Source organism: Olea europaea, chromosome 4, assembly GCF_002742605.1.
Source record: "Olea europaea var. sylvestris chromosome 4, O_europaea_v1, whole genome shotgun sequence".
Classification (NCBI taxonomy): Eukaryota; Viridiplantae; Streptophyta; class Magnoliopsida; order Lamiales; family Oleaceae; genus Olea; species Olea europaea.
In genome coordinates, this window is record NC_036240.1 from 12,488,839 (window position 1) to 12,506,617 (window position 17,779).

Below are 17,779 nucleotides of genomic sequence, written 5' to 3' on the forward strand. Positions count from 1 at the left end.
AAAAAAGAAATCCTTGATCTTTAATCTCCTTGATTCCACCTTCAAGCCTCCTTGTTTGATTTTCTTAATTCTTCTTCAAATCTTTTGGCCTTCTCCAGTGTTCTCCAAGAACTCAAAAAATGGATGTAGAGATTTTTCCTTTTGCGTGTGGGCACAAGAATTTTATTTTGCATATATATTAATTAAACCCTACATATATGGATTTGATTCACAAGACTTTCAATCTCAAAAGAACTTTATCTTTCTGATTGGATAAAAGTATTCAACAAAAAAAGGAATCTCTTTTGTACGTATCCAAACCATAACCACCATATCTACGTCTCACATGCTTGACACATTTATATATATTTCTACAGTTAATAATAATAAATTATAATTCTTATAATTTATTGTGGTTCTTATTTTTTTAAGCCACCGGAGGGATCAAACGGACCCAATTAAATCAAGCTCCAATAAATAAATCTTGACTCGGTCAACTCTTGATCGGTCTAGATAATTTATTAATCAAGTTTTATTCCACTAAAAGAATATGATTGCACTCTTAATTTAATCGAAATTATTGAAGCTACAATAATTATATCCTCTGACATATTGCTCTTAAGTATTACCCCCATTAATCACGTTGAATATTTGGAACCGGGTGAAATGACCAAAATGCCCCCTTTCCAAATATACATTAAATTCTCAATCCCATTTTCTATTTGATAGTTCCATGTGATCATATCACAATATTAATTCAACAATCATGTCGAATTACTGAGCTCAAATTTAACCGTTCATTAAAAAATCTCTTGAGGTCATGATCATGCCTATTACATAGGTTACGGATTCATATTGTGAATATATGTTCTCTAATTATTTCACTTTAATTCCCAAGGCATTGAGATTTTAATTAGCAATTTAATCTCACTCATTGATACCTCAAAAAATTTCTAGTTAGTAATCAAAGTTCATTACTTGCTCAAAATTAAGGTACTACGTACAATAATCAAGTGAAATTAAATTCAAGTGGTCAATTCCATAAATTAATTTCACGTGGTCCAGTCCAATACATTTCAAAATGTACAATCAATTTTATTGCTAAAGTCGAGATCAACTTTAAATAAAATTGAAACAATCTTTTCAAAATAAAGTGTTCATCTTTATTTACCGATCGTGAACAATAAACTTCAGATCAAATTATAAATCAGATCTTTCCATGTTTAACAATTTAAACACTTGATTTATAATAATATCAAGGCGATCCATGAACAAAATGCAAGCTCAATTTAATATAAACAATTTATTGGAAAAACAAATTATTTTTTTTTTTCAAAATGTCACGAGTACAAATAAATTTGCTCGAAGGGCTAAAATTAAACTAACAATCACCCAAGTGCCGATGCTTAGAAAATTAGTTATATATATAGCAAAGGTGCTAATATCTAGAAATCTCACGTTCATTTTTACCACTCAAATTCAGGGATTTATTAGATTGCGAGACTATTATGAGGACTACTTTTTCCAATACAAACTTCAACTGACTACTCATTCATGGATATGAGTTATGAATACGCACTAACGAACTCCAACTATGACTTTAATTATGAGAGTGATAACTAGTCAACAAAATGTTACACACGTCGCATTGTTCTATATCCAATTTTTACACAGGGCAACGTCGAAATTCCTCACAAAATTTAATTCCATTTTGACCATTCCTTTATATGATCAAAATACAGAATTGTCCCTAACATTGCAGACCACCTGACTGCCCATAGAATATGTTTAAGGACATTTTCAGAAATTTCATTTTTTTATTGGGGTACATATGTAACATGGTAACATGTCGCCAATTACAGTTTTTTTGAAACAAATACATTTAAAAAAATTTCATTGACATTTGAAAAAAAATGAATTAAAAAACTATCAATCAAAAACTGTCAGACTCTAAAAAATGCCCTATTTTTTAGCCGCTTTCAACTTTATACTTTGAAGCTTGTCATGTGCACAGAAAGTGTATACAAAGAAGCCATATAGAACATACACATCAATGGGTGGGTGCGTGGGGGGGTTTTTTGGCATTTTTTATTACAACATGGGTTCCACACATGTGAGATTTTTCGTAGAATTTTGTGGAATAATTTTTATTCTTATACTTTTTACGAAATGAAAGTTATGGACAACTCAGAAATGAGCGACTTTTTATGATAAATCACAAAAGCTCCTTCACACATTCAAATGCAAAAGCAAGGTCTTGTTGACTTCTTAGCTTACTAGGGAAGAAACCTTAGGCTTCAAAGAAAGCATTGCATATTATGATAGCATAACCCTTTTGATATGAGTAATTTCACTGCATGTACAAATCACAATTCTTTTCTTCAATTTTAGTTCAAACTTTAAAGTAATTAAGATTAGAGAACAAACCAAGTTAATGACCTTTTAAACACTATGCAAAAAAATAAAGAAAAAATAAAAAAAAGGTTGACTGTATTAAAAATTTGTAATTCTTAACGACATAAAATCAATATTTTAAATTGAAAATTAAGCTAGAAAATAAATATAAGTTGAATAATTTTTAAACACCAATAATATGGCACACCATTTAATTGTTAGATCATTAAATACATGAAATCTACTATTAACTTATTTTTCAATTAAATGTTGTGTCATGTCAACGGTGATTAGGAGATGATTTTTGTATAAAATAAGTGCGACAAACTTTTAGCATCTCAACTCACTTGTACCGAAGCAATCTATTGATTTACACGCAACCGAATCCCTTCTAATTGCAAATACCACCGTTCCTCCTGTATTCGTTGCGATTCCAACGGTCATATCCATCATACCTCGCTGACTCGATCACAAGATGACAAAGTCACCGACCCGATCTCCTCCCTTCTCCACAACCACCGCCACCAAAGTCCCACAAGAAATCATTAGCGAAGAAGAAATGGCGCTCATCGATTCTGCCTTCGCCTCCGCAGCCGCCCAGTTCCCCCGTAATCAGAGATCCATTCAGTCGATAACTCGCTTATCCAAACGCACACTTTTGGATTCTATGGCAACCGGCTCTTCGCCTGATATTGAGGACTCGGGTCGCGTTGGCTGGTCGGACAGTAGCCCCCTGAAGAAGAGAAACAGAGGTCTCGACTCGTTTCTCCATAGGTTCCGGCGGAAAAGAGGTCTCTCTGTTACAGATATTACTGCCACGGTAAAATTTAGTATTTCCTTTTCTATTTTTAACTATTTTTTCTTTTTCGGAAAAATCAAATATAAATTAGAAATCTGTGTTTTATGTTTGATGTAGGAATGGTGTGAAAAGCAAATGGAGTTTTGTCTACTCTTTGGAAAACCAGAAAAGACTAAAGCTATGAAAGCAGGCAGTGTTCGCCATGTGGAACTGGAAGAAGAGGTATAAGATAAATTCTTATCCTGTTGAACTAATATTTCTATTGATTGAACTACCAATATTTATTAATTGTTGAATGGTTTCGCTTCGAAATAAGGAGTAAGGATTTAGCTTTCATATTAATTTCTTTTGTTTCTTAAAGGAAGAGTTAATGCACAAACTGATATCTTCATAAAAACATTGGTAGTCAATCTTCACCACTTTCATGTGAACTCTGTATGTGAAATGAATTTCTGGTGTTTAAATATTACTGCAATTGGTTGGTGTACATAATGCTTGCACTTACACGGTGTAATTGCCTCGGATAATGATATTTATAGTTTTTTCTCCAGCTCTAATTCCCACCTATAACGTGATCTTGTTGATGATTATATTTGCTTTCTCTATTTGTTCATGTCCCCTTCTTGCTCCTCCTTAATTGCCGTAGGCTTTCTCCACTACTAAGGTAAGAGCATATTTGGTTAAGCTTAAAAATTTTACTTGTTACTTATAAATTTACTTATAAGTAAAAACGTTCAAATATGGAAATGAGTTAACATGCTTTCAAAATATGAAACTTTTTGTACTCAAAAATAAGAAAAAATAAAGTATTCAAATATATTTGATAGCAAAATTTAAGCTTAGTCAAACAATCTTTAAGTTTGTTCCATGATGCCCTGTATTCTGGGAAGAAAATTATCATCTTGTGATTTTATTAATTGGTTTTTGATGTCGAAACCTTTGGTATTGCAAAAGCAGAAAGTTTATGCCGTTGATTCAAGGGTAATATGTTGAGCTTTACCTCGTAACTGTTGGACTCGAAGGGATTCTAATGAATTAGAATAATGACACAATATTAAGTAATAATGATCACAACAAGAAACAAGATTAAAAGTAAAAAAGAACAAAGAGAGTTAATTACAGAAAAACGATGTATATTAGCTAACAATATGGAGAGAAATTACAGACATAACAATAATATTTAAACAAAACTGACAGAGGAACCTTGTATTTATAGGGCACGTTTCAAACCCTAGAATAGTTCTAAAAGATAAGAAAATCTGTTAAAAATTAGATTACAATTGTGCCTAGAACTTTGACCGAGAGAGAATTTTCTTTCCTTATTCAACTTAGATATAATATCCCTTTCCAAGTAAAAATCAAATACGCAATCTCACAATACTCTTTACCATATTTGAGTAACAAAGCTTAACAATTTCCATTTTGACTCAAATTCCGGTTCAACAAATGGAGCTCCACAAAATTTCTCCACCTGAGAAATAAACATGTTTGCATCGAAATGAAATGGCCAATCTCCTCAACGCAGTAACCAAAACTCTCCATATAAACCATCGTCCTCCACACGGAGTCCACAAGCGACACCTGAACCCTACTCTTGGGTTCTCAAAATTTCACCAAGGAATTAATGTTTATCAAATAAGGTCGAAGCACACCTGTAGTAGAAACCATACAAAGAGCTTGTTTGGTATAGCTATTAATCCAATTAAAATCAATTTTTTGACCGTTATTTTACTATTCCAACCGTTATTTTTGAATTCTTCTTAGGACTCACTTTATTTCTAACGATCAAAAAAATCAATTATCAAAATCCCTACCAAACAAGCACAAAATGCCTGAACAGAAGACCTTTTGCTAGAACTGTCGCCTTCAACATTCCCAAAAGCATTACAGATATCACTGACACCACGGTACCTACGCTTAATGGATCCAACCCTAGCAACTGAACACAGGGCAACTGCTGAAATTGGTGGAAAAACAGAATCACCAACACTCCCTCGAGCAATGTTCAGAACTGACCCAGAGCACATCACAAGTGGTACTGTACCAAAATGAATATCCGCCACGATACTCAACTTGTTCAGATGTCTCTTAATTGGTTCTGCACTTCTCTGCAAGATGAACAACTGAGACCTTCGTTCCTCTAGTACAACCCGAACATTCTTTCGGACCTAGACTTCACCAGATAATTTACACCCTTTTGCATTCAGATGCTAAGCGAGATGAGATTCCTTTTCAGGTTTGGAACATGTCGAACCTGATCAATTGTTCTGACTGTTCCATCCCGCAGCCTAAATTTGACTCGATTGATCCTAGCAATACGGTAAGACTGGTTGTTTTCCATTACAACTCCACATTGCTGAACAGCCTCATATGCTTGAAAGAAATTTCGATTAGAACACATATGATGCGAACATGCCGAATTGAGAATCCACTCAGCGTCAGGCCTAGATTTCACGTCAGATACCACCATCACCATCACATTCCGCAGTCTGAAAAATCCTCAATTACATTTGTTTCGTCTGAAGTCAAAGGTTGCGCTCCACGATTTGCAGCTAGATCACATTTAGCCTGCAACGTATTGCAATCTTTCCGAATATTTCCTTATGTCTGCAGTAGAAGCAAAACAAATTGCTATTATTCTTAGATCTGTCCCTCCGTCGACCAAATGCTTCAACTTTTTCTTTGAGTGTGTAAACGTGTTTTTGCATAAACTGAGAGGGAAAAATCTACTCTTCATCTCCTCTTCCGTTTATTTATATAGAGAATCAATCATGTACATATATGGAAACTAAATATACCAAATAATATTCTTGCCTAATACACATTATTCCTAATTGATTTTCTTTCTTAACACACCCCCTCAAGCTGGAATATATATATCATATAAACCCAGCTTGGAACACAGAAATCTCAAACGATTACTGTTCAATGATTTTGTAAACATATCAGCAAGTTGGTCTCCAGTCTTCACAAACGGTGTACATATGTCATCACATACTATCTTGTCCCAAATAAAGTGACAGTTGACTTCAATATGCTTGGTCCTTTCATGAAAAACTAGATTTGATGCAATATGTAAAGTAGCCTGATTATCACAGAACATTGGTATAGGAGTAGAGGGTGAAAGATTGATTTCTTGAAGAAAGTGCTGCAACCATGTCAATTCACTAACAGTATGAGCCATCGCCCTATATTTCGCTTCTGCACTTGACCTTGCAACTAGAGTCTGTTTCTTACTTTTCCAAGAGACAAGATTACCACCGAGAAAAGTACAGAATCCAGTAGTAGACCGTCTATCTGACGGAGAACCTGCCCAATCTGTATCTATAAATCCTTCTATTCTGATATTTCCATTTGGTTTATACAATAATCCAAGAACTGGAGCCTTTTTCAAATATCGAATAATACATATCACATCTTCCCAATGAGAAACTCGAGGAGCATCGAAGAACTGACTAACGATGTTGACTGCATAAGAAATATCCGGTCGTGTGATAGTAAGATAATTCAATTTTCCAACCAAGCGACGATATTTTCCTGGTTCTGCAAATGATTCTCCTTCATCTTTCAAAAGTTTCACATTAGGATCCATAGGGGTATCAATTGGACGAGCTTCAAGAAAACCTGTCTCATCTAACAGGTCAAATACATGTTTTCTCTGAGATAAGTTGATACCTGCCCGAGACCTGGCAATTTCAATACCCAAAAAATATCGAAGCTTGCCTAGATCTTTGGTCTGAAAATGTTTTTGTAGAAACTGTTTTAATCGAGCAATTCCATTTGCATCATCACCAGTTATTACAATATCATCTATATAAGTTACAAGAATAACATGACCTGCACCAGTTTGTAGATGAAATACTGAATGGTCTGTCTGACACCTTTGAAGACCAAATTTTAAAACAACCTCAGAAAACTTTCCAAACCATGCCCTCGGTGATTGCTTTAACCCATATAAAGACTTTTTCAACTTACAAAAATAGTTTTGGTACTCCCCCTGAGCAACAAACCCAGGTGGTTGCTCCATAAACCTCTTCGTGCAAATCACCATGAAGGAAGGCATTTTTAATATCCAACTGGAACAATGGCCAATCAAGGTTAGCAGCAATAGAAATTAAAATACGAATAGGTCAGATCTTAGCAACCGGAGAGAACGTTTCATCATAATCCTGTGCATAGCCCTTAGCAACCAATCGAGCTTTCAACCGATCAACAGTCCCATCACGATTGAACTTCGGAACATAAAACCATCTGTTACCAATAGGGCGAATACCAAGTGGTGAAGGAACAAGGTCCCAAGTCTGATTCTCGTGTAAGGCTGCCATTTCCAATTCCATGGCCTTTCGCCACTCAGGATTAGATAAAGCCTTTGCCACTGTCTTAGGTACAAAAATACCAGAAAGCTGGGATGTGAAATAAGAAAACGAAGGTGACAACGAATCAAAAGTGACATGAGAGGAAAACAAAGAGAGAAGGGAGATGCACCATTCAAAATGGAGGATGGCATGTGATTAAAGAGATAGCATGTAGTAAGGATCGCATCACTCCAAAAACGTTTAGGGACATGCATATGACAAAGAAGAGCATGAGTAACATCTAATAAATGACGATTTTTACGTTCTGCAACCCCATTTTGTTGTCGAGTATATGCACAAAATGTTTTAAATAGGAAGTAAAAGATGCAGACATATATTCTTTGGCAATATCAGAACGCAAAATACGGATTTTCTTGTTAAATTGAGTTTTAATCAATGAACGAAAGACTTGAAATATAAAACGTAACTCAAAACGATTTTTCATTAAGAACAACCAAGTCATACGAGAATAATCATCCACAAAAGTGACAAAATATTGAAATTTATTAGAAAAAATATTGATTGGTCCCCATACATCAGAATGAACTAACTCAAATAAACCAGAAACACTACTATTAGTTCGCAACGGAAAAGACACTCGGTGATGTTTGCTAAGCTGAAAGCATTACATTCAAGGGAGGACACATTGCGAAGACTCACAACTTGACGTTTTAAAGTAGATAGAGAAGGGTGACCAAGACGGCAATGCCACTGCATGGGTGAAACAGATGACTGAAGAGCTCGAAGAGGAGAGACCGGTGAAATATTCAGGTGGTACAAGTCACCAACTTCATGCCCCATACCAATGATCCTCTTCGTCTTGAGATCCTGAAAAACACACAATGAGGGATAAAATGTTACAGAGCACTGAAGAGATTTGGTAATTTTACTAATAGACAATAAACTGGAGGGAAAGCCAGGGACATGAAGGACAGTTGATAGATTAATGTTAGAACTAGGACAAGTATTGCCTGAGCCTGCAACATTAGTTTGGGAACCGTTAGCCAGGGTGACACATGTGGTATGACTAAGATGATGATAATCAAGGAGAGAAATAGACGAACCAGTCATGTGTTCTGTTGCACCAGAATCGATAATCCACGGATTGTGAGAGGATGACAATAGATAGTGAGAAGATGCAGTACCAAACTGAGTGAGTGTGGCTATAGAAGTGGAAGTAGCTTGTTTATGAGCTAAAAACTCAGCATACTCATCCCGTGGTACAGCTAAGAGATCAGATCCTTGTGTTGAGCTACAGTTAGTTACCGGTCCAGATATTAGGTGATGGTCCTTATTAGATGAGACCTTATTGGTAGAACCAGATGGTTTGCCATGTAAGTCCCAACAATAATCAATGGAGTGACTTGTACGACCACAGTGAGTACATTTTCGAGGTTCACGATTTCCCAAACGGCTACTGCTTATAATATCTCGTCCACCTCTAGAGCTAACATCACGTCCACTTCGACCACTGCATCCACCCCTAAATGAGCCACTCCCGGCAACAAAGGCAGAATGATCTCCACTAGGTGTATTATCGGAGAGAGTAGAGCGCTGAATACGAGAGAATGTCTCTGGGAGACTTGGAAGTTCTTTTCCATCCAATATCTGTGCCCTCACAGCTTCAAGCTCCGGTGGAAGACCAAGAAGGAATTTAACAACATCAATGTCTTCTCGCTGTTTTTCCATAATCTTCAAGTCAAGAGAGAGAGGTTGATGCTACATATTCCTTTCCTGACGCACAGCCAATAGTTTATTCTAATACTTAACAAGGCTGGAGGAGCCTTTCTGAAGCCCAAAATATTGTTTGCAAGTCTCATAGACCCGAGTAATATTCCCAGTTCCAGAGTGTATATGTTTAAGATGCTCCCAAATTTGCTTAGCGGTAGACATGTAGAGAGATGAAGACCCAATATGAGGCTCAATACTACTGATCATAAGTCCAGTGATTGCGTTATCTTCTTGATCCCACCGATCGTTGAGATTAGTCTTTACAGATTCACCTTCTGATGATTTGGCAGACGACTTGTCTAAAATCAAGTGATTATATAAACCTTTACCTCGCAAGAAGACTTCGACACACGTAGCCCAATAAGTATAATTTCTTTCATTCAATTTTTCTGGTGCTATGGGTCCAATCAAATTGAATATCTCCATCTTGGATGACATAATTTTAACCACACACACTAGTCCTTGGATCGTAGAGAATAAGACCAATTAACAATAACAGTCAACCATCGAATCACAAATATGCCCACAATTAGAGTGACCAACCAAATAATATTAAATGAGGCACAAAAGAGAAGTCCAATGAAATAAAATCACAAAGTAGATCCAACAAAATTACTATAGCCCAATAGGCAGCCCAATTAGTCACCCCAAATTTATCAGTATTTAATTAACAAAGTACATGCCCAAGCCGCCCAACTCACAGAAAACTCACCACCACCGACTTTAACGATTGAGAGTGCTGAACGGAGATTCACCAAGAAAATCCCAAAAATTCAAATCAATCCAACATAATTACCGACTAGAATTGCTGGAGACGAGTATGCAGACAAGAGGCGACACCGACCAGAAAACCACTAGCGACGGACGGGTAGTAGAGAACTGCAGACGTAACAAAACCGAGCTGCTCCAACCAAGACCCAAACTAGCTGCTCCAACCAAGACCTACCGAAGAATTTAACACCTAACCTCAGGCTATGCCAGAAGGTCAGCCGGCACAGGGAACTAAGTGCGGCCTACTAGAATAAAACACGAAGATGCCGATGGGAAGAGCAGAGACACTATCGTCGACAATGTCTAAGACCCGAACTCCAACCGGAGGTTACTGTGAACTGAGAAAGAACCAATGACGATGAACAAGGAGCAGACCCGCAATACACACGCACGAGTAAGTGATTCTATGGCTTTGATACCATGTAAACGTGTTTTGCATAAACTGAGAGGGAAAAATCTACTCTTCGTCTCCTCTCCCTTTTATTTATATAGAGAATCAATCATGTACATATATGGAAACTAAATATACCAAATAATATTCTTGCCTAATACACATTATTCCTAATTGATTTTCTTCCTTAACAGAGTGCAAAGCATCATATAGTCAAAAGTATTCCGACTATATAAAATAGTGTCCCGAAATGACGCATAAGAGTAAGGCAGTGAACGCAACAGGATCAAGGCCAGATCCTCTTCATCATAATTAACCTTCAACTATTTCCTTGAAAATAGCAATATGGTCCTCCAGTAACCCTTCTTCAGCCATGCGATGGGAATACAGCTTCTGCTTTAGAGCCAATCTGCCCGTGAGACTTTTAGTCATGCATAACTGCTCTAGTTTTAGTCACAAAGCAGCCGCTATTTTCTCCTTCAAGACACCTTGCAAAATATTGTTGGATAAATGAAAATGGATCTGTGATAAATCCTTTCAGTCCCTCTGTTGTTTCTCTTCCGTTGTCCAATCAGCTGGCATCTTCTCAAAACCTAGCCGTGCATCTTCCAAATCTAACTGCGCCAGAATAGCCCTCATCTTTACTTGTCACAAAGAAAATCTTGTATTGCGATCCTGCAGCAAAATGTCATACTTCATAGTAGTCATCTCTGAAAAAACATCAATTAATCCACAAAAAAAGAACCAAGCTGTGATACTACTTGTTGGATCTGGAGAGATTGTAATGAATGAGATTAATGACACACTATGAAATAATAAAGATCACAACAAGAAACAAGATTATAAGTAAAGAAGAACAAATGGAGTTAACGCAGAGAAATGATGTATATTAACTAATAATATGGAAAGAAACTACAGACACGGCAATAATGCTTAAACAAAACTAATAGAGGAGCCTTGTATTTATAGGTCACATTCCAAACTCTAGAAGAGTTCTAAAATGTAAGAAAATCTATTAAAATTAGGTTATAATTGCGCATAAAACTTCGACGGAAAGAGGATTTCCTTTCCTTATTTAACTTGGATACGATCTTCCTTTCCAAGTAAAATTCAAATACGTAATCTCACAAGACTCCTAACCATATTTGAGTCACAAAACCTAACAGTAACTACATTTAAAGTCTTTTATTGCCAATAGTATTGTCTGATTTCTCTTGTGAATGTGGACAGGTTATTAAAAGAGTAAAAATTCACGTTTCATCAAATGAAGATGTGTGGGCACTGAAGTTCGTGAATTTTATAATTGGTGCAAATCAACTGATTTTTGATGGATTGACACGCGAGTTGCCAATGTAAGTATGATTTGTTTTTTGCTTGATTTGCGGCTGAATAGTTCTGTTTGTGATGATATTTTGCATCAATAGTGGCTAAATATATGATTACCTTAAATTTCCAAGTTGTGTAGAAAACTCTTTCTTTTTTCTTTTTTTTTTCTTTTTTTCAAGACCCAAACTAGCTGCTCCAACCAAGACCTACCGAAGAATTTAACACCTAACCTCAGGCTATGCCAGAAGGTCAGCCGGCACAGGGAACTAAGTGCGGCCTACTAGAATAAAACACGAAGATGCCGATGGGAAGAGCAGAGACACTATCGTCGACAATGTCTAAGACCCGAACTCCAACCGGAGGTTACTGTGAACTGAGAAAGAACCAATGACGATGAACAAGGAGCAGACCCGCAATACACACGCACGAGTAAGTGATTCTATGGCTTTGATACCATGTAAACGTGTTTTGCATAAACTGAGAGGGAATCATGTACATATATGGAAACTAAATATACCAAATAATATTCTTGCCTAATACACATTATTCCTAATTGATTTTCTTCCTTAACAGAGTGCAAAGCATCATATAGTCAAAAGTATTCCGACTATATAAAATAGTGTCCCGAAATGACGCATAAGAGTAAGGCAGTGAACGCAACAGGATCAAGGCCAGATCCTCTTCATCATAATTAACCTTCAACTATTTCCTTGAAAATGGCAATATGGTCCTCCAGTAACCCTTCTTCAGCCATGCGATGGGAATACAGCTTCTGCTTTAGAGCCAATCTGCCCGTGAGACTTTTAGTCATGCATAACTGCTCTAGTTTTAGTCACAAAGCAGCCGCTATTTTCTCCTTCAAGACACCTTGCAAAATATTGTTGGATAAATGAAAATGGATCTGTGATAAATCCTTTCAGTCCCTCTGTTGTTTCTCTTCCGTTGTCCAATCAGCTGGCATCTTCTCAAAACCTAGCCGTGCATCTTCCAAATCTAACTGCGCCAGAATAGCCCTCATCTTTACTTGTCACAAAGAAAATCTTGTATTGCGATCCTGCAGCAAAATGTCATACTTCATAGTAGTCATCTCTGAAAAAACATCAATTAATCCACAAAAAAAGAACCAAGCTCTGATACTACTTGTTGGATCTGGAGAGATTGTAATGAATGAGATTAATGACACACTATGAAATAATAAAGATCACAACAAGAAACAAGATTATAAGTAAAGAAGAACAAATGGAGTTAACGCAGAGAAATGATGTATATTAACTAATAATATGGAGAGAAACTGCAGACACGACAATAATGCTTAAACAAAACTAATAGAGGAGCCTTGTATTTATAGGTCACATTCCAAACTCTAGAAGAGTTCTAAAATGTAAGAAAATCTATTAAAATTAGGTTATAATTGCGCATAAAACTTCGACGGAAAGAGGATTTCCTTTCCTTATTTAACTTGGATACGATCTTCCTTTCCAAGTAAAATTCAAATACGTAATCTCACAAGACTCCTAACCATATTTGAGTCACAAAACCTAACAGTAACTACATTTAAAGTCTTTTATTGCCAATAGTATTGTCTGATTTCTCTTGTGAATGTGGACAGGTTATTAAAAGAGTAAAAATTCACGTTTCATCAAATGAAGATGTGTGGGCACTGAAGTTCGTGAATTTTATAATTGGTGCAAATCAACTGATTTTTGATGGATTGACACGCGAGTTGCCAATGTAAGTATGATTTGTTTTTTGCTTGATTTGCGGCTGAATAGTTCTGTTTGTGATGATATTTTGCATCAATAGTGGCTAAATATATGATTACCTTAAATTTCCAAGTTGTGTAGAAAACTCTTTCTTTTTTCTTTTTTTTTTCTTTTTTTTTTTCAATGCTGTAAAACTAAATTTGATAATAAAGGTTAAAACAGGAAGCACTGAAAAAGCAAGATATATAAAATCCCATGAACGAAATTTCAGAAAAATGAGCTCTAACGCCTAAGAATTGAGCAAGATCGAGCAGATTTTAAGAGCGCGGGCAGCAGTCCCTGCCTTTGGTGATCATCCCTTGGGTGCCTGAATCTCTGTGGAGGCACACGATTCCTCCTATCAGTACGAGAGCGCTCATTGACAACTTTGCAGTGAGTGGCACATGAAAAATAGTACTGCATCTTCATGTACACAGAAAACTCTGTTCTTGAGAACATAGTTGCTTGACTTCATTGCTTAGCAAGCACTGGATACCTTTGCTGGAACATTAACGAAAAACATAGTTGTTGCCGCCAGATAGGATTTACATTTTATTAAGAATCAGTACTTTGACAATGCAACAACCGATCCTTCTATTTGACCTATAGGAGTAGTCTTTTTAGCGTTGTGTGATAAAATTCTTTACCATGAATAAAGTAAGAAACTTATTACTTCGGAGGTAAGGTGCAGTGTCTTTCACAATAGTGCAAGTTTTTCATTTATTTGGATTAAGTTATTTAGAAATTTTGTGGGTTTAGTGTGTATCACTATCTCATAGACTTGCAACTTTTTGTACATTCAGAGTAGGCTTTGCAGAAGGCATATGGATGGTAGGAGTAATTGATGAAATCCGTATATCAGAGTCTGAAAGATATGCAACATTGGTTGACACGAAAACTCGTGTGCAAGCAAAATTTCCGACTGAACCTCAGCAAAGAAATGGAAGGTATAATCAGTGGCTTGTGGATTACTTCTTTAAATTGCTGAAGCTCGTCGACTTTTTTTTAGCTGTACTTGTGACTCATATGTTCAAAATTTACTTGGGCAGGCTTCAGTTAATGTGCTACAAGCGTCTATGGGACAGTTTAGTTGATGATAAATTTCCCGTACAAAAATTTTTTGATTTCTTTTCATTGAATCCTCATTGCATATTACCCGCCGAAATTAGAGAAAATACGGCAAAGTCTGGTTTTGCGTCAGAGGTGAGGAATAATTTTTTTTATTTACAGTTTTTAATCATCGTGTGTGCTATTTGCAATGAAACTAAATACTTAAAAAAGAGCCTACGGTTTTAGCATGTGGGATTGGTTCCGTGCTATGGTAACAGTGGGTGGCTTTTCTGTATACTTTCCTCTTGACCTTTACACAATCGAATAACCTCTTTATCAGTAAAAATAAATTAAAGAGATTTATTATTGAGAGAAATTTGCATCCCTCATCTATGAAACAAGAGAGAGCACATTGACAATTAGTTTATAGTTTAGCTTTAGAAGTTCATCAGTGTTTATGCTTGCTTTGATCTAATCTTATTTTTGGTTGCTGTTTCAGACTCTGAATGATCTGGTGAGGTATTTTCGGAATAGTTGTTTCCAGCTACCTCGAGCTCACGGCCTGCTAACTTTGAGGTGAGCTTGAAGTGAGATTTAAAGGAATTCTGAAGTTTTTATTTTTATTTTTTTTATTTTATTTTTCCTTCGGACTAGACTAGGGGACTTTCTTGGCGAGTTTGAACTCCTTTTAAAATTATGATGATGACGATATCTTTTTGTTTTCAAGACATGCATGCAAAGTCCCATTAAGTAGTTCCCTATGTAACGTTGATATACAATTAATACTGTGAGGATTATTTGGTGCAGATATGAATTGCAAGCAGATCAATCCTTGATCGGTGAGGATGAATTTGCGTATGATTGTGAATGGGTTAAGGGTCAAATTAAGTCCTCTCTTGAGTTTTGGGTAGGTGAGAGAAAAGCCAGTTATACTCCGACAGAGGAGCGTTGGAAATGCAGATTTTGCAAGTTTGCCAATGTGTGTCCAGGAAACTCCAATCCCAATGCTTCTTCTACACCAAGCTAAAGGAAAATTTCACAAATATTCGTTCGTATCTCCTCCTGAAATTGCAATTATTCCTTGTTAGATACAGGGTGTTGCGATAAAACACCGGCCGTATTCATTCAAGCTTTTTATTTATTAGAATTGTTATTGAAAAGCCTAGCCCTTCTTCCTCTTGCAAAATCCATTTTATTTATCAATGGAATATGTTATGTTGAATATGTGGGATGGCTAATGTTCGTTCATTTTATGTATTGTTTCCACAACCCCAAGCTCTATAAAAATCTAATATTTTCGCATCTGTTGGTATATTTATCTAATTATCTTCCAATGATATTTTGAGTAGACATTAATGAAGTCAATATTTTTAGCTCTCGTTTGGTTTTGCTAAAAATCATATTTTTAGTAAATTTTTATAAAAATTAATGAAATATGTAGTTGAAAAGTTGATAAAAGTTATAGATTTTGTGAAATGTGTGATTGAAAATTAATTTGGAGGAAAATGAGTTATGAGAAATTGGGAACAAATTGAAGTTGCTCCTTATGGTCAGTGCTAGTTTTGCCTCAATAAGAATTCTTTAGCAGAAAATGCTTTATTTCATGTCTTGCTATTGCTATTTATTTATTGAGAGATAATGAGTTTGTGATGAAATTTCAGCTATTATTTCTCTCCGTTATGTTCTGATTATTCCTACAACATTTTGAAAATTTCTTTATTTTCATGTGGAAATTTTGAAAGTCTTTTTAATTAGATACATAATACATATCAGGTTAATTTCACTAACGTTCACTGAACTTAATTGAAAATTTCAAAACGGTCATTGAAGTTTAAAACTTGTAGCAACGGTCACTGAAGTTACATTTTCTTTCAGAAACGGTCACTAAAGGCCCATTATGCTTTTCATTCAAACTTGAAGGACCAAAACACGTGAAAATCAAACCTTGAGGACCAAATCACTCTTTAGACAATTTTTTCCTCCCTTTCCAGCTTTCTTCTTCGACGCTGGCGGATTCAAAGCCAAAATCGACCACACTATTGCTGGATAAACCACCAGACTTTTACACCACCAACACCTCCTCACCCCTCTCCACAATTATATATCAACAATCAACCAAAACATATCAAAAATCATGGCGAAATTCAGGTTCGAAAAACCATACACACGCACGATTTTATCGCCAATTTCGGCCAAACCACATCACCCATACCAAACCCCATCACAGATTGTTAGTACTCCCCAAGACGAACAGGTACATGGTCCCATACCTTCACAAAACAATTTAAATCAAAACCTAACCCATACCAGTTTGAAGGCAGTGACAACGAATTTTCCTTCCCAATTTTTGGTGTCGGCGTCAACAATTATGGTCGCACACCACCACCATTACCTTCTACTCATCATGGCGAACAAGATGCACATATGGGTCCTCACCAATTTATCTCAAATTGGCCAGAATTGGAGGTAAAACTGTGGGCGGGGATGATTTTTTTTGAACCTGAATTTCATGTGATTTTTGATATATTTTGGTTGATTGTTGGTGTCGGATTGTGGAGGGGGATGAGGAGGTGTTGGTGGTGTAAAAATTAGGTGGTTTATCCGGCGGTATGGTGGTCGAATTTGACAAATTTCGGCTCCAACGAAATATGGTGAAAATGGGAGGAATTTGGCTCGATTTCTAAATTTCAGAGGTAGATTTTGTGCAAATTAAATTAGATGAAACATACACTTGAGGTCCTCAAGAATCCAATTCACGTGTTTTGGTCCATCAGTGAGTGTTATTGAAAGCGCCCGTAAGTTCAATGACCGTTGCCATAAGTTTTACACTTCAATGACCGTTTTGAAATTTTCGGTTAAGTTCAGTGACCGTTAGTGAAATTAACCCAATACATATCTATTTGGAAAAGGGTTAATTTCACAAACGGTCACTGAACTTACAGAAAAAATACAAAACGGTCGCTGAAATTTAAAACTTTCAGTAAAGGTCACTTAAGTATTGGGACGCTTTCAAAAACGGTCACTGAAGTTTAAAAAGTTTCTGAAATGGTCACTGAAGTTGAAAAATATTTTTTTAGTTTTTTTTGTTACATTTGCGGCAATTTTTCGGGTACTTCCAACTATTGATACCATCGAATTTTGATACTGTTGGAAAGCCCACAACGTCATTTTCAATTACCACTCAAAATTTCTCCGCAACATCAAGGAATTCGACCGAAAAATCACCGCAGAAGTCGCCCCA

At 36.2% G+C, this 17,779-nt stretch overlaps 1 protein-coding gene across 1 annotated transcript; it reads left to right on the forward strand.

Annotated features, from left to right (window-relative positions):
* Nucleotides 1–2,725: 2,725 nt before the first annotated feature.
* LOC111393663 (exonuclease V, chloroplastic-like) lies at nucleotides 2,726–15,842 on the forward strand. The gene is made up of 7 exons (XM_023019316.1): nucleotides 2,726–3,193; nucleotides 3,290–3,394; nucleotides 11,651–11,772; nucleotides 14,292–14,435; nucleotides 14,538–14,691; nucleotides 15,038–15,114; nucleotides 15,346–15,842. The coding sequence occupies exons 1-7, from the start codon at nucleotides 2,849–2,851 to the stop codon at nucleotides 15,563–15,565; spliced, it is 1,167 nt and encodes a 388-aa protein (XP_022875084.1). The 5' UTR covers nucleotides 2,726–2,848; the 3' UTR covers nucleotides 15,566–15,842.
* The last annotated feature ends 1,937 nt before the right edge of the window (nucleotides 15,843–17,779 follow it).

Coding starts and splice junctions, on each gene's coding strand:
- LOC111393663 (XM_023019316.1), top strand. CDS start 2,849: ATGACAAAGTCACCGACCCGATCTCCTCCCTTCTCCACAACCACCGCC. Junction 14,692..15,037: donor AGTCTGGTTTTGCGTCAGAG/GTGAGGAATAAT, acceptor TTGCTGTTTCAG/ACTCTGAATGATCTGGTGAG. Junction 15,115..15,345: donor CACGGCCTGCTAACTTTGAG/GTGAGCTTGAAG, acceptor TATTTGGTGCAG/ATATGAATTGCAAGCAGATC.